The 24,044-nt window shown below is 46.7% G+C and overlaps 1 protein-coding gene and 1 non-coding gene across 3 annotated transcripts in view; both read left to right on the top strand.

Moving 5' to 3' along the window:
- Nucleotides 1-18,624: 18,624 nt before the first annotated feature.
- TRNAG-CCC (transfer RNA glycine (anticodon CCC)) lies at nt 18,625-18,695 on the top strand. The gene has a single exon. It is a non-coding gene; the product is annotated as a tRNA-Gly (tRNA).
- A 416-nt stretch (nt 18,696-19,111) lies between these two features.
- METTL26 (methyltransferase like 26) overlaps nt 19,112-24,044 on the top strand; it is a 79,553-nt gene continuing 74,620 nt past the window's right edge. Inside the window, exon 1 of one of the 2 annotated variants that reach the window (XR_015300689.1) lies at nt 19,112-19,514. Coding sequence is in view for 1 of the 2 variants with exons in the window: in XM_086941280.1 (XP_086797406.1) it covers nt 19,318-19,514 (197 nt within the window). In the remaining variant the exon portion in view is untranslated. The remainder of the gene's footprint in view (nt 19,515-24,044) is intronic. The other variant, XM_086941280.1, reaches the window with a different exon arrangement.

Genomic DNA, 24,044 nt, shown 5'->3' with positions numbered 1-24,044 from the left:
ACACTGTGGAGCTCTGGAGGTTCCCGCTGGCTGGGAGGATGGGGCTCTCCTACATGGGCTGAAGGGGGTCCACTACCGAGGTTGCAGGCCGCCTCGTGTAGGAGGTGACAGCAGCTGTGTGGCCTTGTGGTATCCTGGGTGGCAGGATGTCAGCCCGGAGTCCCTCTGTGTAAGTAATGATTCAGAAAAGGGGGTGGTGATGAACAGAGTGTCTGAATTAAGCAGACCACTCTTACCCAGTCCAAAGATCAGGGCTTGATCCATCACCGTTTTTTAGCTCACTGCACCATCCCAGCTCAGAACTTGGCTATATGCAAATTAGTCTGACCCTGGCCCAGTGCATCATGGGAACAGGGCAGACCAAACTACCAAGCCAATTCTTATACTGGGAAGGAAACAAGCTTCCGGGGACCGGTTTCTGGCATTTCAGCCGTCTTCGGCCTGGCTTGCTTGAATCCTGATGGTGCAATGAGCAAGGGACTCACATCTGAGTATACCCTTCCACGCTTATGGTGGACAAAAATGATTCAGAAAAGGGGGTGGTGATGAACAGAGTGTCTGAATTAAGCAGACCACTCTTACCCAGTCCAAAGATCAGGGCTTGATCCATCACCGTGTTTTAGCTCACTGCACCATCCCAGCTCAGAACTTGGCTATATGCAAATTAGTCTGACCCTGGCCCAGTGCATCATGGGAACAGGGCAGACCAAACTACCAAGCCAATTCTTATACTGGGAAGGAAACAAGCTTCCGGGGACCGGTTTCTGGCATTTCAGCCGTCTTCGGCCCTGCTTGCTTGAATCCTGATGGTGCAATGAGCAAGGGACTCACATCTGAGTATACCCTTCCACGCTTATGGTGGACAAAAATGATTCAGAAAAGGGGGAGTGATGAACAGAGTGCCTGAATTAAGCAGACCACTCTTACCCAGTCCAAAGATCAGGGCTTGATCCATCACCGTTTTTTAGCTCACTGCACCATCCCAGCTCAGAACTTGGCTATATGCAAATTAGTCTGACCCTGGCCCAGTGCATCATGGGAACAGGGCAGACCAAACTACCAAGCCAATTCTTATACTGGGAAGGAAACAAACTTCCGGGGACCGGTTTCTGGCATTTCAGCCGTCTTCGGCCCGGCTTGCTTGAATCCTGATGGTGCAATGAGCAAGGGACTCACATCTGAGTATACCCTTCCACGCTTATGGTGGACAAAAATGATTCAGAAAAGGGGGTGGTGATGAACAGAGTGTCTGAATTAAGCAGACCACTCTTACCCAGTCCAAAGATCAGGGCTTGATCCATCACCGTTTTTTAGCTCACTGCACCATCCCAGCTCAGAACTTGGCTATATGCAAATTAGTCTGACCCTGGCCCAGTGCATCATGGGAACAGGGCAGACCAAACTACCAAGCCAATTCTTATACTGGGAAGGAGACAAGCTTCCGGGGTCCGGTTTCTGGCATTTCAGCCATCTTCGGCCCGGCTTGCTTGAATCCTGATGGTGCAATGAGCAAGGGACTCACAACAGAGTATACCCTTCCACGCTTATGGTGGACAAAAATAATTCAGAAAAGGGGGTGGTGATGAACAGAGTGTCTGAATTAAGCAGACCACTCTTACCCAGTCCAAAGATCAGGGATTGATCCATCACCGTTTTTTAGCTCACTGCACCATCCCAGCTCAGAACTTGGCTATATGCATATTAGTCTGACCCTGGCCCAGTGCATCATGGGAACAGGGCAGACCAAACTACCAAGCCAATTCTTATACTGGGAAGGAAACAAGCTTCCAGGGACCGGTTTCTGGCATTTCAGCCGTCTTCGGCCCGGCTTGCTTGAATCCTGATGGTGCAATGAGCAAGGGACTCACATCTGAGTATACCCTTCCACGCTTAAGGTGGACAAAAATGATTCAGAAAAGGGGGTGGTGATGAACAGAGTGTCTGAATTAAGCAGACCACTCTTACCCAGTCCAAAGATCAGGGCTTGATCCATCACCATTTTTTAGCTCACTGCACCATCCCAGCTCAGAACTTGGCTATATGCAAATTAGTCTGACCCTGGCCCAGTGCATCATGGGAACAGGGCAGACCAAACTACCAAGCCAATTCTTATACTGGGAAGTAAACAAGCTTCCGGGGACCGGTTTCTGGCCTTTCAGCCGTCTTCGGCCCGGCTTGCTTGAATCCTGATGGTGCAATGAGCAAGGGACTCACATCTGAGTATACCCTTCCACGCTCACTGCACCATCAGGATTCAAGCAAGCCGGGCCGAAGATGGCTGAAATGCCAGAAACGGGTCCCCGGTAGCTTGTCTCCTTTCTGGTGAAGAATTGGCTTGGTAGTTTAGTCTGCCCTGTTCCCATGATGCACTGGGCCAGGGACAGACTGATTTGCATATAGCCAGGTTCTGAGCTGGGATGGTGCAGTGAGATAAATAACGGTGATGGATCAGGCCCTGATCTTTGGACTGGGTAAGAGTGATCTGCTTAATTCAGACACTCTGTTCATCACCACCCCCATTTCTGAATCGTTTTTGGCCACTATAGGTGTGGCAGGGTATACTCAGACATGAGTCCCTTTCTCACTGCACCATCAGGATTCAAGCAAGCCGGGCCGAAGACGGCTGAAATGCCAGAAACTGGTCCCCGGTAGCTTGTCTCCTTTCTGGTGAAGAATTGGCTTGGTAGTTTAGTCTGCCCTGTTCCCATGATGCACTGGGCCAGGGACAGACTGATTTGCATATAGCCAGGTTCTGAGCTGGGATGATGCAGTGAGATAAATAACGGTGATGGATCAAGCCCTGATCTTTGGACTGGGTAAGAGTGGTCTGCTTAATTCAGACACTCTGTTCATCACCACCCCCTTTTCTGAATCGTTTTTGGCCACTATAGGTGAGGCAGGGTATACTCAGACATGAGTCCCTTTCTCACTGCACTATCAGGATTCAAGCAAGCCGGGCCGAAGACGGCTGAAATGCCAGAAACCGGTCCCCGGTAGCTTGTCTCCTTTCCGGTGAAAAATTGGCTTGGTAGTTTAGTCTGCCCTGTTCCCATGCTGCACTGGGCCAGGGACAGACTCATTTGCATATAGACAGGTTCTGAGCTGGGATGGTGCAGTGAGATAAATAACGGTGATGGATTAAGCCCTGATCTTTGGACTGGGTAAGAGTGGTCTGCTTAATTCAGACACTCTGTTCATCACCACCCCCTTTTCTGAATCATTTTTGGCCACTATAGGTGTGGCAGGGTATACTCAGACATGAGTCCCTTTCTCACTGCACCATCAGGATTCAAGCAAGCCGGGCCGAAGACGGCTGAAATGCCAGAAACCGGTCCCCGGTAGCTTGTCTCCTTTCTGGTGAAGAATTGGCTTGGTAGTTTGGTCTGCCCTGTTCCCATGATGCACTGGGCCAGGGACAGACTGATTTGCATATAGCCAGGTTCTGAGCTGGGATGGTGCAGTGAGATAAATAACGGTGATGGATCAAGCCCTGATCTTTGGACTGGGTAAGAGTGGTCTGCTTAATTCAGACACTCTGTTCATCACCACTCCCTTTTCTGAATCGTTTTTGGCCACTATAGGTGTGGCAGGGTATACTCAGACATGAGTCCCTTTCTCACTGCACCATCAGGATTCAAGCAAGCCTGGCCGAAGACGGCTGAAATGCCAGAAACCGGTCCCCGATAGCTTGTCTCCTTTCTGGTGAAGAATTGGCTTGGTAGTTTAGTCTGCCCTGTTCCCATGATGCACTGGGCCAGGGACAGACTGATTTGCATATAGCCAGGTTCTGAGCTGGGATGGTGCAGTGAGATAAATAACGGTGATGGATCAAGCCCTGATCTTTGGACTGGGTAAGAGTGGTCTGCTTAATTCAGACACTCTGTTCATCACCACCCCCTTTTCTGAATCGTTTTTGGCCACTATAGGTGTGGCAGGGTATACTCAGACATGAGTCCCTTTCTCACTGCACCATCAGGATTCAAGCAAGCCGGGCCGAAGACGGCTGAAATGCCAGAAACCGGTCCCCGGTAGCTTGTCTCCTTTCTGGTGAAAAATTGGCTTGGTAGTTTAGTCTGCCTTGTTCCCATGATGCACTGGGCCAGGTACAGACTGATTTGCATATAGCCAGGTTCTGAGCTGGGATGGTGCAGTGAGATAAATAACGGTGATGGATCAAGCCCTGATCTTTGGACTGGGTAAGAGTGGTCTGCTTAATTCAGACACTCAGGCAGTGAGGAACCCTACCCTCTGGGAGTGCTGGCGGTGTAGGTGGTGCACCGATATGCGCGGCGAGATGGCCTCGTGGGGAAGGGAATGCCACGTAGAGGTATGCTTGGGGCTGTTCCCTTATGCACTGCTTCTCACTGTAGGTCGTGGCTATTTGAATGCCCAGGCCTAGTGGTGGATGCCTTTGGTGTGCACACTGTGTGTAGCCGGTTCATCATACACTAGGGCCAGGAGGTGGCTACTAATAGCACCAGCAGGGCAGGATTGTGAATTGCGCGCCGATATTCAAGCGGCGTGGAAGCTGCACTCCGTGCCAGCATGCACTTCTATGCCTCAAGGCAGAAGCGCTGCTTCACTGTTGAGATAGCAGCATGGGGTGGGGGCCAGGAGGGGTGCAGAAAGCGGTGTGCCGCCCCTCCTCGTCACGGGCGCCAGCTCTCCCCTATCTTGCTTCTGTTTTGCTGTGCGCCATTCTGACCTCCTCGTCGCCACTGTGGAGGTGGAAGCTGGGCCCCACGGAAGGATGACAAGGCTTTGGGGTGATATCAACAACTTTATTGACAAAGTTTTCCTTATAGGGGAGAGCCGGACCGCCTCACGCTGTGTGCCAGTCCCTCGATGTGTCCAGCCCCCCGCGTCACGACCTCTCGCGATAGCAAGCGCTGGGTCACGTGACTCGGGGAGCTAGACCGCCACACTACATATACCAAACAGCTATACGGTAGCAATGGGCGTTATTGTTTTATTAGTGTGTGGTTTCAGTGTGAGCTCAGAACTGTGTTACCCGAGGGGATTTGAAAATCCAGTCATGTGCTAATGAATGTGTGTCTTTATACTCCATTAGAAAGAGTTAGACTACTGGGAGACGCTCCTGCTTGCACTCCAGTTTTCAGCGATATTAATGATGAAACTTGGTAAGCGACACCGTTGTAGTCCTTATCTTTCTTTCAACAGCACTTTAACCTTTGGGTGATGATTATTATTGGTGGTGGCTTGCCCATGTGAGTGGGCTGATAATGGGCTTGATTGTTCATACAATAGCATGATTTGAAATATACAACCTGCATTGAAGATGGTGAAGATGCAGATTTGGAAAGATGAATTTGTGGGCATTTATGTGTATGGTTTGTCATTTCAGGTATCCTGAGTGTGTGATCAAAAGAGTGGCACATAAGGCCTATATATTGGGAGAACATATCTCACTAAATTTTCTTTAAAAAAATCTCCTTCTTAAAATAATGTGTGTAAGGGGACAGAAATAAGTGGGATCGCTAGTCCTGAAGTTGGGCAACACAGAACAGCCAAAACATGTTGACAATATGAGCAGTATGAGTGGAATGAAGGGGCACTAATTATCCTCTGAAGCATCCCAGGTTGTTTTCTCTGTTTTAATCCTATTAGGGAGTCATCAAATAAAATGAGTTTAGGGCATCCCTGAGATAGTTCTAATAATTTTCCATCTGTTTTACGTTGTTATGTTATGCTGTATTTGATCCCAAGATCTATGTTTGTATTGTCTTCCCCCTTCCATTTGCTCCATCCCAGGCGTTGGTCTGTGCAGGGATGTTGTAGCAGCCCTATGATGAAACATGCCATTACTAGTGGGTGAGGGCGCTTTTAAAAAACTTTGCGTCTCTACTAATAATGTTTTTTTATCTACAACAATCATACAGATACCTCCTTTTCTTTTTTGTGTGTGTACTGTTTAGAGCCTACTTTAGAGTTGATTTATATTAATTAAAAAGGAAGGTTTGGCCCTGGTGAAGCGTTTATTTCAGCAGGTCAAATGGCAGTTTAAAGCTGCACACAGGCTGTGTTGGCAGGCCTGAGACATATTTAAAGGTCTACTTAAGCTGGTGGCACAATCAACCGTGACACTTTTAACCCATTTCACATTTCACTTGCTCTAGTTTATCAAACAAACAAGAAATAACCAGCTCCGCAGTAATTCTGGCGTCGAAGCACACTGGGAGGAGGTGGGGGGGGTATTAGACCTGCCTGGTGGGGCCCGATTATGAAGCATGTCACCAACTAGGTTGGTGAGTGAAGGCTTGCTAAAGAATCTAGTGTCATTCTTCTTGCTTGCTCTTCTCGTAAGAAAAGTGCACTCTTTTGTTGTTTTGACTATATTTTTTAGGGGGACCAAGAGTGCTCCTTCACATAAAAAAACCTATCTTGCCTGTTGTTTAAAGGCACAATCAGTGCCACAGGCCTACTAGCAGGATTTAATTTACAGGCCCCGGGCAGATGTGGTACCTCTTTACTAGGGGCTTATAAGTAAAGTAAATATAGCAATTGGGTGTATGCCAATTCTACCATGTTTAGAGGAGAGAACGCAAGCCCCTTAGCACTCATTAGCAGTGGTAAAGTGCACAAGTACAAAACAGGATCAGAAAATAGGGAGGAGTAAGGTAAAAACACTGGAGAAAGACCACCCTAAAACTGACCGGTCTAACATGATACCCCAGAGGAGTGAGAACCCATAGACAAGTCTGGGAAGAACCAATGCCTGTACAAATGTTTTAGGGCCTGTTCTGGGTGAGTTGCCTGGTTCCCCAGTGCAGCCTTAGTTGGAACTGGGCATTCTTTGCCATTGCTGTGATGTGGCTCTGGAGGTTATGTTGGCTGTCACGAATGAAGCCAGGTGACTTGGCGCTATCTCGAGGATTGAATATGGCTGCACCACCTTAGCTGGCTTACCAAAAATGTCTACGGCACCACTAAAAGCCTGCCTTAACGGGGCGGCAAGACTTATCACCGGAACCAGAAAATATGATCATATATCCCCGCACCTGAAAGCATTAAATTGGCTACCTTATGAAGCCAGAATCCAAATGAAGATAGCATGTATCACACACAGAGCGCTACATGTCAACACCCCAAGGTATCTAGCCAAGAAAGTTCAACTGTCCGGTGGCAACCGACCAGCTAGGAGTGCTAAGGAGCTGCTGCTACGGCCAACCATCTTCCGAAAGAAAAAAACCTATGACAGAGCGTTCTCAGGAGCTGCCCCCAGAATATGGAACTCTCTCCCTCCAAATATCAGGAAGATCCAGAACCTGGTAACAGTCAAGCGGGAAGTGAAGAGCCTGCTGATGAATAGATACATTACCTAGTGAAGATCACTGTTCACGGTTCTGATATACTAATGCCCTAGTACAGAGCTTTTATGGCACGAGTAAGGGAAGCATAGTCAATACTAAAAGGAACACGTATTCTATGATATGAGAACAACCTAAAGGACACCACTAATGGATATTTTGACTGATCACGAGAACAGCACCCCACACAAACATATACCGAGCTACCTCATATTGGTTATTTGTTATATATACCTGTTTTGTTACAAGTTTAGCCATAGCATATTTTAACGCGAACGTCTCTTGTGCTACGAATATATAGTTGTCGTACTTTAACTACCGAGCTACCTCATATTGGTTTATTTGTTATTTATACCTGTTTTTGCTACAAGTTTAGCCATAGCATATTTTAACGCGAACGTCTAATGTGGATATATATACGAATGTATAGTTGTTGTACTTTAACTGTTTTTATATATGTTAACCCTCTACCTCTCCTATGTTAAGCGCTCTGATACCCACGGGTCTTGTTCGCGCTATACAAAACTCTATAATAAATAAATAAATAAATAAATAAATAAATGGAGGGTTGGCATTCCATGGCTGGGATGGATTCCATCTAATCTTGTGGAGATAGGTTGGCTTTCTTCAGAGACATCAGAAGGAATTGTGTTGCTTGTAAGGTGTAGTTTGGGGGGGTGAATTGACATCCATGATTGAAATATTATCTAGATGTTTTGATAGCAGGGTGATGTCTGGGAAAGCCCTCTACAGATAAATCTGGGCGTGGTTTATGTACAGATGGAAGAGGATTTAGAGTCCCTAAGTATCCCACCGAGAAGCCTTGGAGACCACTTGTTGCAGACTCACTGGCTTCGACCCTGAGCTACTAATGTATACTACTTGGACGCGGTTAGTTAGATAGCAAATAAACCAGTTTAGGACTCTATCTTCAATACCCAATCAATTTTTCAGTATTTTTACCAGCGCTTGGTGCGTAACTGTGTCAAATACAGCAGAGGACTAGAGGGGAGCACATGAATTTCCAGTCTCAAGGATGCAGAGAGCGTCATTCACAGTCTGCAGAATTGTGGTCTGGGTGGTGTAGCCCTGCCTGAAGCCAGATTGGAGAGTGTTTGTGGGAATGCGAAACAACAGTTGGGAGGTTACGCAGCTTTCAATCACCTTATCTAAGAAGAGATGGGTAGACGCTGTACGGAGGTTTACTGATAAAGCCAGGAATGCTTTGCAAATATGGTTTGTGGGTTTTCCCTTGGATATGGTGTGTAGTTCTGTCACAGAAGTTCCATGATGGTGGCAGTTGAGGCTCAGAAGAGCGAAGGCACTTGTGTTGCATTTTTGAAGGGGTCTGAAGCTATGCTTGTGGTTCAGAAGTGCCGGTGGAGAGCAACTGATGAAGGAAGACAGGGAAATCCCAGAATTGTAGGGGGGAGAGAAAGGAGGGTGTGATGGGTGTGGGTGGTTGCTGAAGAGAGGAGGGTGGGTGAAATAAAAGAGTTGGGCAAGAGATGTTGGTTATTTAGTATTAGTTACTTATGGGAGAGAAGTTGGGGTGTTGGTGAGGATGGCTAGATAGTACCGCCATAGGTCCTGACGAATGCCAGGTTAATAATACCGACATTGGCAGAAACATGTTGACCATCACGTAAGAGTATTGGAAACAGACCATTCAACTTAGTTGGTCTAGTTTTCCAACACATTTTTAACATGTCTTTTTGATCAGCCATTAAATTAATTTTTGATACAATAAAGACATTTTTAAACTCACCACGTCACTCTTTTCCTTATTCACGTAGTTTATCACTTAGCTCCCACATCTTCACATTACCCGCTCCGCAGTAAATCTGGCGTTGAAGCACACTGGGGTGGCATTCGGTCACTCCCAGTGGGGCCCGATGATGAAGCATGTCACGGACCAGATCGGTGAGTGAGGGCTTTCTAAACACACCAAATAGGTGCTGTTTTCCTTTATGCTCAAATACGTTTGTGTTTTCTAACAAATAACACTCTTTCATTGTTGTTCATAATGTCAAGTGGGGAATAAGAGTGTTGCTCCCTCCCTACCTCTCTCTTTGTTGATATGTAGATAGTACCGCGACATAGAGTGGGAGGTGGTGGAGTGAAGGTATGGAGAGATGAGAAGGTTGCAAGGAGTGGAGAGGGGGGATTAGTAGACAGTTAGGAAGAAGAGGCCATTGGGGTGGTAGTGCTAGTCTCGCAAGTGTGGTTAGAAGGGAGCCGACGGTGGGGGGATAATCTCACCAGTTTAATTAGAGGGAATGGGAAGGTGGCGCGCGGTTGGTGGGGGAGCAAGGGAGGGGGCTGGGGAGCACCTGGCTGGGAGTGTTGTAGGTGAAAGCGGGCCTGTGGGGGGAGTGAAGGGAGAGAGGAATTGGTTGGTGAATTGCCTGGAGAGGGAGATAGAGAGAACACAAGTAGAATATGACGGGGATAGGTTACAGAGCTGGACGTGACTCAAAGGTGAGGAGTTCAAGAGTAAGAAATAGATTGTCGACCAAGCCAGAATCTTGTCATTACGTTGGATCATGATTTTCCGATTGTTAAAGAGTGAGATTGAAAAGTTACTGGTCGAGCCGAGGGGAGATACACATTTAGTTTGTGTCCAAAGAGAACACTTGTCAGTGAGGAGACGTGCAACTTATTTTGTAAGGAGCAGGACCATAGGTTGGTATAATGGGTAAAGAGGATGGTTTTGAGAATTCCTTTCCTAATGCAATGTATTGGTCTGCTGAAAGGGTGTCAGGGAAATCTCTCACTTTTTTTGTGTTTCGGGGTTTGCCTCAAGTATGTAGAGAGATTAAAGGGTATGTGATCATAAAAGCATTGAATTTGGATTTGGAGAAGTGGATTGTGAGAGGGTGTGTTATCGCCATTGTTAGTTGCGACTTGGATCTGACGGATAACAGAAAGTAAGCGGCCTGGCTCTGAGCTCCTTAGAGATTTCTGTCCCGACGTTGATCAGAAGCTGTTATACTATGAATGGGTGAAGTTTAGAAGAGGAGACCCGGACACTCACTTCGAGCCAGTGAGAGATTCATGGAACCTGGTATCCTTACGAACTTTCATACAACTTTGGCTTTTGCTGTAATACACAAATACTGGGCTTCTGTCACTAGAATCTTGAAAGAACTGACATTGATACTATATTTCTAAGAATATTGATTGGGCTAGGAGAGATATTACTAACAATAATAATAATAAAATACTTTATTTTAGACAATTAAGTCCAAACAACTTCAAGCATTTTTGCTAATATCATACTTTTTTTCATTCTTGATAAAAACATGTATCATCAATCGTGGTTTGGCCCAGCTGCAGCACAACATAAGGGGTGGGAGTTAAAAATGGTACCTGTCAAATCAGGAATCATAGTTTTGTTCAAAGCGTACGGCCGCGATACGTGCATACGTGCTTTACGTAGTTTAGGTGGGCCAGGCATACGACGCACACATACAGCGATTCCAAGGGTTATTGCTTCCCGGGTTCTGACGCTCTTCTTTAGATCAAGTAAGTACTAGGTTCACCCATGTCCCATGCGCATCGTCAGCGGTATAAATGTAAAATAAGTAAATAGGTAGGAGAAGTTGAACACAATCCTTGACAAAGCGAGACAGCCACTCTAAGAAATGTAGTTACTGGAATACCTGTCCCTGCTAATAACTAGCGTTTAGCCTAGTGTAGCGCTCGCATTCACACACAACCCCACCATTTTAATTTAGCAAGTTTCATTCAGGCTAGGTGTCCTGCACAAGCATCAGTATAATAATCTCGCCCGCTCTTACTGTATCCAAAAAGGTCAAACTGTGTACAAGTACAGTGGGCGACTTCACCAGCTAACACAACATGCACAAAAACCCCGAATGAGTAATGCTACATTGAAGTTAACACATACCATGCCTGAACGGCCTCCCGTAGGCATAAATTCCACACTTGAAATACACTTGACAAGGTTCACTGCCTCAAAACAGGTTCTGTATATATACGTATACGTTCTTGCTGCAGTAATGGCAATTTAAAACTTCAAATCTGAACTCTTTTCTCCTTCTAAAAGGGCCGGGTTCTTAACTTCGGAGTGACTGACAGACTCCTCCGGGTGTAGTAGTTCTTCGCCGTTCACCATCTCCGTCCCAAACATGATGGCACAAACCCTGTAAAATGAATGACGTACATTAAAATGTGGGCTGCAACACTTAACCATCCAGGCCCTGGCACTTGCTGGCCTCGCTGCACAACCCTGTTGTTAGGGCGAGCATCAGGGCTGGGCCTGGGCAGTGAGGCCAGCAAGTGCTTAAGCCAGGAAAGTCTAGTGCTGCAGCCCACATTTAATTTACATGTCATTGAAGAAGCGGGGTAGTGATTAGGGCTGGCTGCTCGGTTCTGACAAGTGACAGCTCTAAGAAGAGGGTTAGGGGCCTGCCCTACAACTACATAATCTACTGAAAGCGAGTCCTCATTACCGTGATGTTAGCAGCACGTTGGGGCCTGGCAAGCATGCTCACTCCCAGCCAGGACCAGGAGAGCGCGCAGCAGCCTTTACACGCGGGCACTTCTGGGAGCTCCTGGCTGCAATTTATGATTATGTCCTTTTATCCCTTAGGCCGCCATGTCATTGCCTTTTATGTGAGTTTCACCACTTTAAAAGTATGGTTAGCTGCGCATGTGCATGTGGTTACGTGTGGGTCATGATTATTAATGGAAGTGATCTATAAAACACGAGAGGGCTTCAGTTGTTTCATGTTGTTCTGTGAATGACTCTCCCAGTCTTACTTTTACGTTTACATTCTGGTATTTGTAAATGTGGTTTTTTTTTTGCTGTGCTAGCCCTGTGTATGTAATGTAAAGCCATTTATCCATAAGAAAGCATAGTATCTGGCGACAGATTCTGGCACCAGAATGCAAATCAAAAGTTTGTCTCTATGGCCTGCTCACTCACTCTAAGGTTGGATAGCTTGGGGTTGGGCCATCTTCTCCTGAAAGCAAGGCACACTCAAATGTTTCAGTGCAACATAAAATCTGGGAGCATATATACTCGCTGTCTTCACTCACAATCCCTATCTAATGCAGAGACACACAGACAACGTGCGCATGGCAGGGTAGCTGGTTTCTAAGAGTTGACTTTTACTACCTAATGATGCGCTGCGATTGAAAAAAACATGTCTCTTCAACTCGTTCCTAAATTTTTGGAGCAGGGTTGGGGAAGTCGTAATGGATATGGAAATACAACTCCTGATCTTGGATGCAGAGGGTCTGAATTCCATCAAGGCACGGCAACCCTAAAGTTTTTATTAAACAACTGTTATATTTTTATTTTGTTGCAAGTATGGTTATAATACCTTCATTGCATCCCAATTAATTTCAGGGAGGCAACTGGAAATACTCCTGCGGTCGGGCTTGCATCCCCACCGGTAAAAAAATGGTGGGGAGCCACAGCCAACTGCCAATTAGGTCAAGGGAGCCACAGGTCGAAAAAGTTTGGGAACCACTGCTATATGGGGTGACTCCATGACCCGGATGTTAAGTGCACCACATCCTCGGTCCAGGCACAACCAGAGGCTATAAATAAAGGGGTTTTAGACTGCATGTGGTTTTTATCCATACTTCAGCATATAGTGTGACTTATGCAGTACCATCATGGACCTCTCTGCTGCCTTCAACACTGGCTCCCACCACACCCTCTGCACAAGACTTCATGGTGCTAGAGTGGATCCGGTCCTTTCTCACCTGCCAAACCCAGAGAGTCAGGTTCCCACCGTTCTCCTCAAAACCCACAGAGATCAGCGGCGGAGTCCCCCAAGGCTCATCTCTAAGTCCCACCCTCCTTAACATCTACATGACTCACTTGCAGCCATCGTCAGGAACCACAGACTCAATAGCGTCTCCTATGCTGACGACACACAGCTGATTCTTTCCTTCAATGACGAATCTACAACTGCGAAGAGCAACATTCACGATGGGATGACGGCAGTAGCTGCCTGGATAAATGAGTGCTGCCTCAAACTCAACACAGACAAAATCGAAGTCCTCATCGTGAGCTTCACTCCCACCGCACAGGATGACTCCTAGTGGCTAGCATCGCTCGTAACCCCCACACCCACCGACCACGCATGCAACCTTGGCATCATCCTCGACTCCTCGCTCTCTATGAATCGCCAAATCAATGCCATATCATCCTCCTGCTTCCACACGCTCCACCTGCTCCAGAATATCTTCAAATGGATCCCCACGAGTCCAAGAGAATGGTCACCCTGGTACTGGTCAGCAGCAAGCTCGACTACGGCAACACACTCTACGCCGATCCCACCCAAAAACTCCAAAAGAAGTTGTAGCGCATTCAAAACCCCTCCAGCGGACATATGGCGGACATCCCCTGCCAAAGCCACTTCTCCAGTCACCTGGGAGACCTCTACTGGCTCCAGATCAACAAAAGAATCACCTTCAAGCTCCTCTAGCATGCCTACAAAGCCCTCTATTACACCGGAACTGAATACTTCAACCACCTCCTCTCCTTCTACACACCAACCAGACATCTCTGCTCCACCCACCTGGCCCTGGCCACTATCCCATGGATCCGCAAGACCTTGACTGGAGGAATATCCTTCTCCTTCCTCGCTGCGAAGACCTGGAACTCACTACCTCTGCATCTCAAGCAATCACCCTCACTGCCTCAATTCAGGAATGACCTCAAGACCTGGCTCTTCGACTAAACTGCAGAAGCTCCCTACACCGCCCCAGCCCCTTGAGACACTTACGGGTGATTAGTCATGCTCTATAAGAACCTGATTGATTGATTGAAGAAAGGCAACGAGCGGCCCCTCACTGGTGATGTGCATGCCACATTTGAACATAATGGAATAATCATGGCTCCTGTAGACATACTCAAATATACTACACGTTACCGAACCAATAGTAGGTACTCTCCGGGGGCGGCAGACCAGCTGCAAATGGCTGATAACAGGACAGTGAGTCTACAAAGATAGTTCACCATGAAAGAAACTGGGGAGGTCACCTGACTACATGAGGACAATAGCAGATGAGAACAACGCAACAACACATCAGGGGCCATAGCAAGGGTAGGTCCAACAGTAGCATGAGCTGCTATGCGTGCTTCAGCCACTTAGTGAACTAGTTGACCACGCTACGGCTGCGCCTAGGTGGAGGACATGGGTATAGAGACTGGATAATTATTTAATCGCCAACCGGGAAGATGATGGGGCAGTCAAGCACACACTGCTGCTTCACTGTGTGGGGAGGGAGATCTATAAACCTTTTGAACAGCTTCCCAGCAGTGGATCAGCAGATGACTACAATGCGATGGCGAGGGCTCTCAATGCGCATTTTGACAAGGTGCTGAATCCAGATTTCGAAAGAGTAAAGGTCTGCCAGGAACCGCCAACGAGAGGGTGAGTTCATTGACGCTTTTGATGCCCGCCTCTGCGAGTTGGCAAGCATGTGTATGAGGGCTGATTAATCAAAGGAGATCAGGGCGCAAATCGTTCAAGGGTGCTGATACAAAACCCTGCAAGACTTAATACTGAGGCAACTGAACATCACTCTAGATGATATTCTCATCATGGCGAGATCTCACGATCTGTCGGCTACTAGGGCCACAGAGATTGACATGGCGATAACACAAGCGCCAAATAAACACCAAAATGTGAAAGGGGAGTATGCGGATGCTGTGTCTACAAGAGTGAAGGCAACCCAGCCCAAGGTTTCAGCAGCCACACAAGCTTAACGTAGAAACTGTAGCCGAACACCCCCTGGAAAACTACCTGGAGTATGGGTGCACGTGTTCGAGCTGTGGGAAGCTGAACCACTTCAAAAAGGTGTGTAGAGGTTGTCCATAGGGTAAATGGGCCCGCAGGAGGCTGCCCCAGACAAAATCCATTTGGCAATTGTCACTGGAGAACCCGGGGCTCCAAGGAGCGGCCACGTAAGCCCCGTGGGGTCGACGCCACCGGGAAGAATCACCATCAGATAAGGGGGAGGAAGTGTTCCTCATCTCGTTCACAGGAGACCTGAAGTGGCATAGAAAGCCACAACCCACATCAGCAATCTCGGGGCCATGGTGAATGTAATGGGCATCCACAATATCAACGTGTCAGTCCGAGGCCTGACTTGTTCTTGTCCCATGCAAAAATCTACACGTACTGAGAGAACACTTCATTGCCGCTCAAAGAACCTATGAGGTTGTCTGTCCAGTCCAATGACCAGGCAGTCTTTCACGATACTGACAAAGAGGCAGATACATTGCTGGAATGACATACAGCAGATCTGGGCGTGGTGTCCTTAGCCAGGAATGTGTAAACATATCAGGTGAATGAACTGTTGAACCAGTTCCCAGGGCTGTTCAAAGGGTTGGACTGCCTGTGAGCCACATCGATCAGTCTACATATTGACACATCAGTCAAGCTGGTGACCTAACACCATCGCCGTAGACCATTCCACTCGTGGCTACTTGTGGAACAGGAGCGGAACATGCTTAGGGGTGATCGAGAAGGTGTCTGTTCCGACGCCCTGGGTATCCCAATGGTGATAGCCGAGAAGACCAAACAGCCTGGCAAGGAACAGCTTTGCATAGATAAGCACCTTCCAAACAAGGTCATCAAAAGGGAGAGGCCCATCACTCCCAAGATGGACGACATTATAGAAGACTTGAACGGGGCTAGGTTGTTCTTCAAATTGGACCTCAATGCTGGATACCACCAACTCCAGCTGGCGGAAGAGAGCCTATACATATCAACATTCTCAATACACCGGGGTTTGCAGAGATACAAGCGAATAAGCTTCGGCATATCATCTGCAGCTGAGGTATTCTAGAATACCATAATGAAGGTACTGTCAAGATTGCAGGGCAACATGAATGTCAGTGATGACATTTTATTTTACTCGACAACAGCAGAGGAACATCAGCAATGCCTGCAGGCTACCCTAAAATGTATAAGTGAGCAAGGTGTCACCCTCCATCTTGAGAAGTGCTCTTTCTTCCAGACCACCATTGAATTCTTTGGATATGTTTTCCCACTAAAAGGGGTGCAGTTCGACCCAACCCGCCCCCGAAAATCGCATGCCATCAAGCAGGCACCAGCACAAAGCAATGTCTTCGAGGCGCACAGTTTCTTAGGAATGGGCACTTATTGTGGAAGGTTTATTCCCTACTTGGCAAACATTGCCGAACCACTGAGGGCACTGACAAAGGTGGATGCTCATTGGGTATGGGGCCCAAGTGAAGAAGAGGCTTTTCAGAGAGTAAAATCTACACTCCTGGGCAAGGCAAAAATGGCATACTTTGCCCCTAAGAAAAGAACAGAACTGGTGGTCGATGCAAGCCTCGTAGGCCTTGGGTGGTGCTTACACAGGAATTAGACCCAGGGAGATGGGCACCTCTGCCGTTTGTAAGCAAAGTGCTCAAACAAACTAAAGCAAGGTATGTCCCGATCGAAATGTAAGCCCTTGCCATCAATTGAGCATGTGGACACTTTCATTTGTATCTAAGTGAGCGATCGTTCAGCGTGATCACTGATCATCAGCCCTTGGTGCCATTGTTCAGGGGCACGGCACCCCATCCACTGTCTTGCATCGAACGGTTGGCCATCAAACTTCAGCACTACTAGTTCGAGGTGGTCTACAAGCAAGGTCCCAAAAACTAAACGAATTTCCTGGAACGCTATCCACCCCAAGGGAATGAGAAAAATAAGCTGATCCCACGTAGGGGTACATCCGCATAGTGTCTCAAGGAGCCTGCCTGAAAGCATTGAGCCTGCCAGGCATAAAAGAAGCAACTGCTGGTGATCCGGTGCTCACAAAGGTTCTGGGGCACTGCAGCATGATTTTCTTCTGGACACCAAAAGCTGGAGTGACCCAGAAGAGGAACATCTCACTAAACTATGGAGGATAAGCTCAGCTCCACCTAAGAGGGTCTCATTCTGTGGGTCCATGGGCTGGTCAGTCCTGAGAGTCCGCAACAGTGGGTAGCAGTGCTGGCCGATGGAGGGCATTGGGGGATGGCAAAATGTAGTTTTGCATGAGGGAGAATGTGTGGTTCCCGGGGCTGGAAGCAGTGGTTGACGATTTGGTACTGCAATTACCGCGTGCCAGGTTATCAGCATCCCAGAAACGCCTGCTCTGGTCATTAAGGAGGCATGTATCACCCCATGGTCCAAAGTGAGCATGGACTTCAGGAGCTTCCTGGAAAGAAGGAACACGATGGTCCTCATGGACAGTCATTTGAAATACCCTGTGGTGGAGCTCATTGAGTCAATGGTGTTTGCAAATGTGGCGCCTGCGCTGGTAAAGATGTTCGCCCTGTTTAGTCTGTCTGAGGAAATTAAACCGAACTACGGACCGCCGTTTCAAGGGCTTGAGTTCAAGCATCCGCTTGACCATCTAGGAATCCAACACCTCCACATTACCCATAGTGGCCACAAGCCACTATGGGTAATGGTGGAAGGTGGGAAGATTTATGCTGACTTTGACAAAACCCTGAGGATTGCCACACATGAAGGTGTTAGCCCAGAACTCAGCTTAATCGGTTCCTAAGGGACTTCCGGGGCACATCAGACTGAACCACGCAGTGCCCCCCACGGGCACTCCTGCTGAGAGGATACAGGTGGGACACAATTCCTGTTCACCTGGAGTGGACTCGACCACAGTATGACACGGAAAGGAGCCAGACCAGGCGGACCCAGAAGGCCACAACCCACGTGCGTGGTCGAGATATGCAGATTGGATGTCAAGGTACTCATCCCACCTGCAGAAATCTTAAGTAAAACTTTCTATGAAGTGTCTGTACGCACTCTTTATTTACTTTTATTATCAGTGTGCGATCATTAGGGGCGCAGTAGAACACATGTTAAAAAAATGTCTTCTAATATTTACTGTTTAAAATATGTATTTGTAAGGGAAAAAATACGGCTTTAGGTGATTTTTTGAACATGCATTAGTCCTTTCTAATTGTTGTGTTACAACTGTAAAATCAGTAAATAAAGAGTTCTTAAAACAAGGTTTCTGGCTGATTCAAAGTCGACAAGAAGTAACTGTTCCAATCCTCTAAATTTCTTTCATAAAAACATTGTTTCCAGCTTTTAGTAATTGAGGAAACTAACTGAATAGAGGCGCCTTTTAGCGCGGCTTCTATTGACTTGACTTTGCCTGACTCTAATAGGGCGGATATCTTCAGACATAGCTCAAATCTCACGTGATTTTATCTCGTAACAGAATGACGACATGCTGAGTTCTAACAATGTATTCTACAATGTTCTTTCAGCTTGTACGAGCGCCGCTGGTGTAGTGGTATCATGCAAGATTCCCATTCTTGCGACCCGGGTTCGATTCCCGGGCGGCGCACTTATTTTGTAGTTTTATTTTTTGCCATTTTCTGCCCTTTAATATTTCACACGCTCACATCTTGCCAACATTTAATATTCTTTAAAAATTTGAGCCGTTGGGCAAGCAGCTCGCAAAACGGAAATTGTGGTAGTAAACTTAGACTTTTAGCGTTTTGCTAACATATTGTTATTGTCCCACAGATCAGGTGATCACTTTATAAATACACATACATTTGAAAATACGCATAGTAGGGAGAAAATAATCGGTTTGTGAACATTGAAAGGGGCGAGTAATTCAGGGCTCTTATAACTTCTTAAATGGGTTACATTCCGTGGGGTCTTTACTTTAGGAACACACTATTTCCCAGGTTTCTGTAGTTTTTTTTCTCCGGAGGGTTTGAATTTGTTTGAACTACAATCCCCAGTAACCTTTAATGGGCGTATCTTGTTTCGGTTCAGGAGCCAGTATCTAGCTTTTGACTACCGCTCCTTAAGCGTCCTTGTACTCGATTTTTTTGTGCGTGTTCTTCAACCATTTTTAAGTCCCCTTGCGATTTCTTAGCATCCGATGCACAGTGCTTCCCTTAAGCGCAGCAACTTCCTTCACAACGGTTACTCTTACTTTTCGAAGGACTTTTAGGATGTTGTCTGCGGCTGCCGCCGATAGAAACAAACAGCCCATCCTGGATGTGCTCCGAGGCTGCGTGGATCCCCATGCCCCCGTTGTCGACGTCCTGGAGGTGGCCTCCGGCTATGGTCAGCATGCTGCCCACTTTGCCCAGGCATTGCCCAATGTAAGATGGCAGCCGTCGGAGATGGACAAAAAATGCATCGAGAGGTGAGCTGTAGCACAACATTTTTTTTGCAAGTGGAGTGCGTCTTTAGACCGTATATTTGGTATTGTCACGGTATCCCTGTCAATGTTTCCTGTGACTTATGATATGCTGTGGGCATGTTGTTTTTAATGTTTCTGTGTAAACACTGACAGAGAACACTACAGAGACAGTAAACAGACTTGAACTGTAATGTTGAAACGGTAATGCTTAGTCTCAGCCACTAATAATAGATTGGGCTTCATTCCAATCCATTGCCGTTTGCCCTCCGCATCACTCCAGACAAGGGGGCAACATATGCACATTATATTTGTCCTTACTTCACTATGAACAGTCCGACCCGGTCTGCCAGGCCATGGTATCTTTTGCCAGAAACACAGTATCTCTTGCCAGAAACACAGCGATCTATTGTGCCCCAGTCACTACTAACTCTAGAACAGAGAATGCTATGAGTGTGGATCTCAGAAATGAATATCGAGACAATGGTTCCTAGAAGCTGGGCAATAAGCACACTAAACATTGAGAAAGAAAATACACTGGAATTTTGACAGGAAACCCCCTGACACTTGCAGGAATTTACTAAAACTAGGAGGGGAATACACTGACTTAGAGATAGGACGGAGGACTCAGACACTCAAAGAGAGGAAGAGAGACACTGGAACTGGGAATCCGGGTCATGCTCTGCATGTTCTTCTATTTTTACATGCAGTCACTATAGAAAGTATCCTCAGGCTATGGTATATGTAGAGGGGTAACACGTTATCACCTGGCAGGTAGCGCCATGACAAGGGCCTGCACGCAGCAAAGAAACTGAGACAGACACATCAGTTCGAGCACTCAGATGGACTGGAAGCCCCGAGCGACCCAGCCTGTTTATTTAAGCCTTCTGGCCAGAAGGTGCTACATGTACTTCTGGGTAGGGGTCCCCACGTGGCTGGCGGTGAACAACTAGACCGCTACATCCCATCCCAAATCAGTTTTAAAACAAAATAAATAAAAACAAACTAGCATGCAAAATCAGCAAGTCTTTGTTTCGGCCTTGGGTTTGGTCTCCAATTGTAATGATGTTGACGAGAAGTTAGGCTTGTCCGTGGCGTGGTTGTTTCTCCTTCGCTGGATACAAATCTCAACACGGTGTCACCCAGTAAGTCAGGGACTGCTGGACTTACTGCCCAGGGTTCAGCTCAGCAATCTCCCACTCTAGTTCATTGCTGCAGGGCACCTCGGTCCGAACTCTCCTGTGCTCAGGAGCGAATATTTCATAGAACCAGGATACATTACGAGTGATTACCTCTCCGTTCTTCTGTGCTGTAACTGCAATTCCCTTAACTGCCTTGGCAGTCCACAGCCCTGGTTCATAGAATGTGCGGAATTTTCCCACACTCCGACGATTATTCACCAGGACTATGCATCCAGGCACCAACAGCCTCGGTTGTGCTCTTCGCTGATGACTGGCTTTCTCATTGGTTGCTAGCCTACGGGCTTGAGTGTCCGCAGGATGGTATGGCTCTGGCTCCCAATTCTCAGCTACTGGGATCGTGTCTCGTCGGTGTCCGGAAAACATCAGCGACCACGGGGATCTATGAGTTGTGCAATGAGGTGTGCTCCGGTATTCTCGTGGAAAGTTCTGTTGGGCGATTTCCGGGTCAGACTGTTCGGCTACTGCTATGCGTAGGATTTTGATAAGGTTTCGCATGAATCGCTCAGCCTCCCGATTGGCTTGTGACTATTGTGGAGTGATGTGGTGATTTTATTCCTAGTCGCGTTAGGTATTCTTTGAATTTGCTGCCTTGAAAAGGGGGGCCGTTATCTATCTTGATTTTGTGTGGTAGCCCAAATAGTGCAAAAGTTTTTTCCAACATTGGTAGTAGGTGGTTAAATGCAGTTGATGGTAGCACTTCCATGGTCGGGTATTTTGTATAGCTGTCTATTATAACTGCGGTGGTCCGACCGTCTGGGAAGCTTCCAAAATCAAGACTTATCCATGACCAGGGTTATGGTGCTGGTTCTTCATTTATCACCGGGGCTGTTGACTCAGGGTTTCCGGTGAGTTGGCATTCTTGACACTTGCGTACTAGTTAATCTACAGCTTCTTCCAGACCTGGGAACCACACTTTTTTCCTCATTCTGGATTTCATTTTTTTTCGTACCTTGGTGTCCTTCATGTGCTTGAGCAGTAGCTCATTCCTGGAGGCTTAGGGGTTCAACGATGCGGGACCCTCTTAACACAATGCCACTGGGTGCAGCACTTAGCTCTTCGTGTACTTTCCATATTTTCCTCAGGCGAGTCCAGTCTGCCTCATTCCAACCATTGATGTTGTAGAGAGAACTTCTCCATGATCCTCTTTTCAAAGCGTCCATTACTCTCTCAAGCACAATGTCAGTTCATGTGTGGGCTTCGATTTCTGAAGTTGTGAGGGCTTTTGGGCACGCCCTTTGAGTGATCATGTTGATAAAATCTTCGGTCTGTACTTAGTGCTCAGAACTGCTGTTGGTGGGATCAGCTGGATGTCGTGACAAAAAGTATGCTAGGTTTTTTGCTCCAGATCTAATTGATAATGTTGAAGTTGGATCGCCCATCTTTCTATTCTGGGTGGCGGGTGAGGAGCAGCCCCCTTGAACAGCGGGAGCAGCGGCTGATGGTCAGTTACTACACAGAATGGGTGTCCTGAGATATATAGATGAAAGTGGTTGCATGCTCACTTGATAGCAAGTGCTTCTCGTTTGATTTGTGAATACCGGGATTCCGTCGCCGTTAATGCTTTGCTTGCGAATGCCAGTGGGACCCATGTCCCTGGTTCAATTTCTTGGGTCAGAAGGGCTCCTAACCCTACCGGGCTCGCATCCACTATCAGTTCTGTTTGCTGTGTAGTGTCGAAGTAGGCCATTGTCGTCTTTTCCTGCAGGGCTGACTTCACTCTTTGAAACGCTCTTTCTTCTTCTTGGCCCCATTTCCACCCAGTCTCTTTCTTTGTTAAGCTTCATAGTGGTTCAGCAATAGTGGCGAGGTTGGGTATGAATCTTCCTCAGTATGTCTCCATGCCCAGGAAACTCCGATACTCCAATACAGTTGTAGGTGCGGGAGCGAGCTGGATGGCTTGAGACTTCCTTGGGTCAACTTTTACCCCTTCTTGGCTGAACACCTATCCAAAGAATTCAATGGTTTTCTTAAATAATTAAAAATTTTCTTTGTGGAGTGTGACACCATGATCTTGCAGGCGTTGGAGGGTAGCTCGGAGCTGTCGGTGATGTTCTTCAAGTGTAACCGATTGTATCAAAATGTCATCACTGACATTGAGCACCCCTTGTAGACCGGGCAGGATTTCTCTAACAGCATTTTGAAAAATCTCCATGGCCGAAGATATCCCGAAATGTAACCTTTTGTAACGCCGTAGCCCTAGGTGTGTTGAAAATGTGGTTATATATAGGGCTCCCGGTTTTATGGTATTTATTTTTTTGCAATTTCCGTCTGTATATATCCATATTTATTTTTTGGGCATTTTTTCTGTATTTATCCACATTTATTTTTGCCACAAGCAAAAGACGACACTACAGCTAGTATTTTTCCACATTTATTTAAATTGACAATTTTATTCGTTTTCTAGTACAATATAGTCTAGTTGCATTTGCATAGCCAATAGGTCTCGCCTTTGGGACCTTATAAGTATTTAGTTATGCAGCACAATATCCTTGGTGTAACAACATCACCTGTTGCATGGATAAACACTTATAAGGTCCCAAAGGCGAGACCTATTGGCTATGCCAATGCTTGTTAAGGTTTATGGTTTGATAATGGGGCCACTTTTATGTTGGTGCCAAGATAGGAAGGAAGTGCATGTGAAAGCAGCTGAAACATGAATAAATGGGACTGTTCCAGCGCTGGCATCAGGCTATCGTGCTGTGCCAGGCCTCGCTACCACTTACTAATTGTAACCGCTCAGTTATTTCAATGTGAATAAGCTAAGCACATACTTGCCTCAACTAATGTGGACCAGCTCATTTATTTATTTATTTATTTATTTATTTATTTATTTATTTATTGTGTTTTCTAGAGCGCGAACATGACCCGTGAGGGTATCGGAGCACTTTACACGGTATACATTGTTGAGCAAACAAAAGATTAAGGTGCAGGGACAAACAGATCAAACGCTTCACGGTATACATTGTTGAGCAAAAAGATTAAGGTGCAGGGACAAACAGATCCACACGAATGGTTGCACTCATTGCCAACAGCATTCGTGCCGACAGACCTGATTCAGGGGGGAGAATCCAGATTTTTCATGCCAAAAATGGCCCTCCTGCAATAGTCCCCAATTCAATACAAGTCAATGGGGAAAATAAATACCCCCTATTTCTTTTTAAAACTCTCTCTTTCCAAATGTTGGTATGTATGCAATAGACCCAATTCAGATGGGAGACTCCCAATTTTTTAAGCCCGAAGCTTAGCTTAGCTTATTTTAGCTGCCTCCTACCTTAAATTACCTCTTTTCCCATGAAAGTCAGTTTGGGAAATAAATTCTAATAATTTTGTTTTA

The sequence above is a fragment of the Lissotriton vulgaris genome, chromosome 10, assembly GCF_964263255.1.
Source record: "Lissotriton vulgaris chromosome 10, aLisVul1.2, whole genome shotgun sequence".
NCBI lineage: Eukaryota > Metazoa > Chordata > Amphibia > Caudata > Salamandridae > Lissotriton > Lissotriton vulgaris.
The sequence above is the reverse complement of the archived record's forward strand: the minus strand, read 5'-3'. Positions and strand labels throughout refer to the sequence as shown.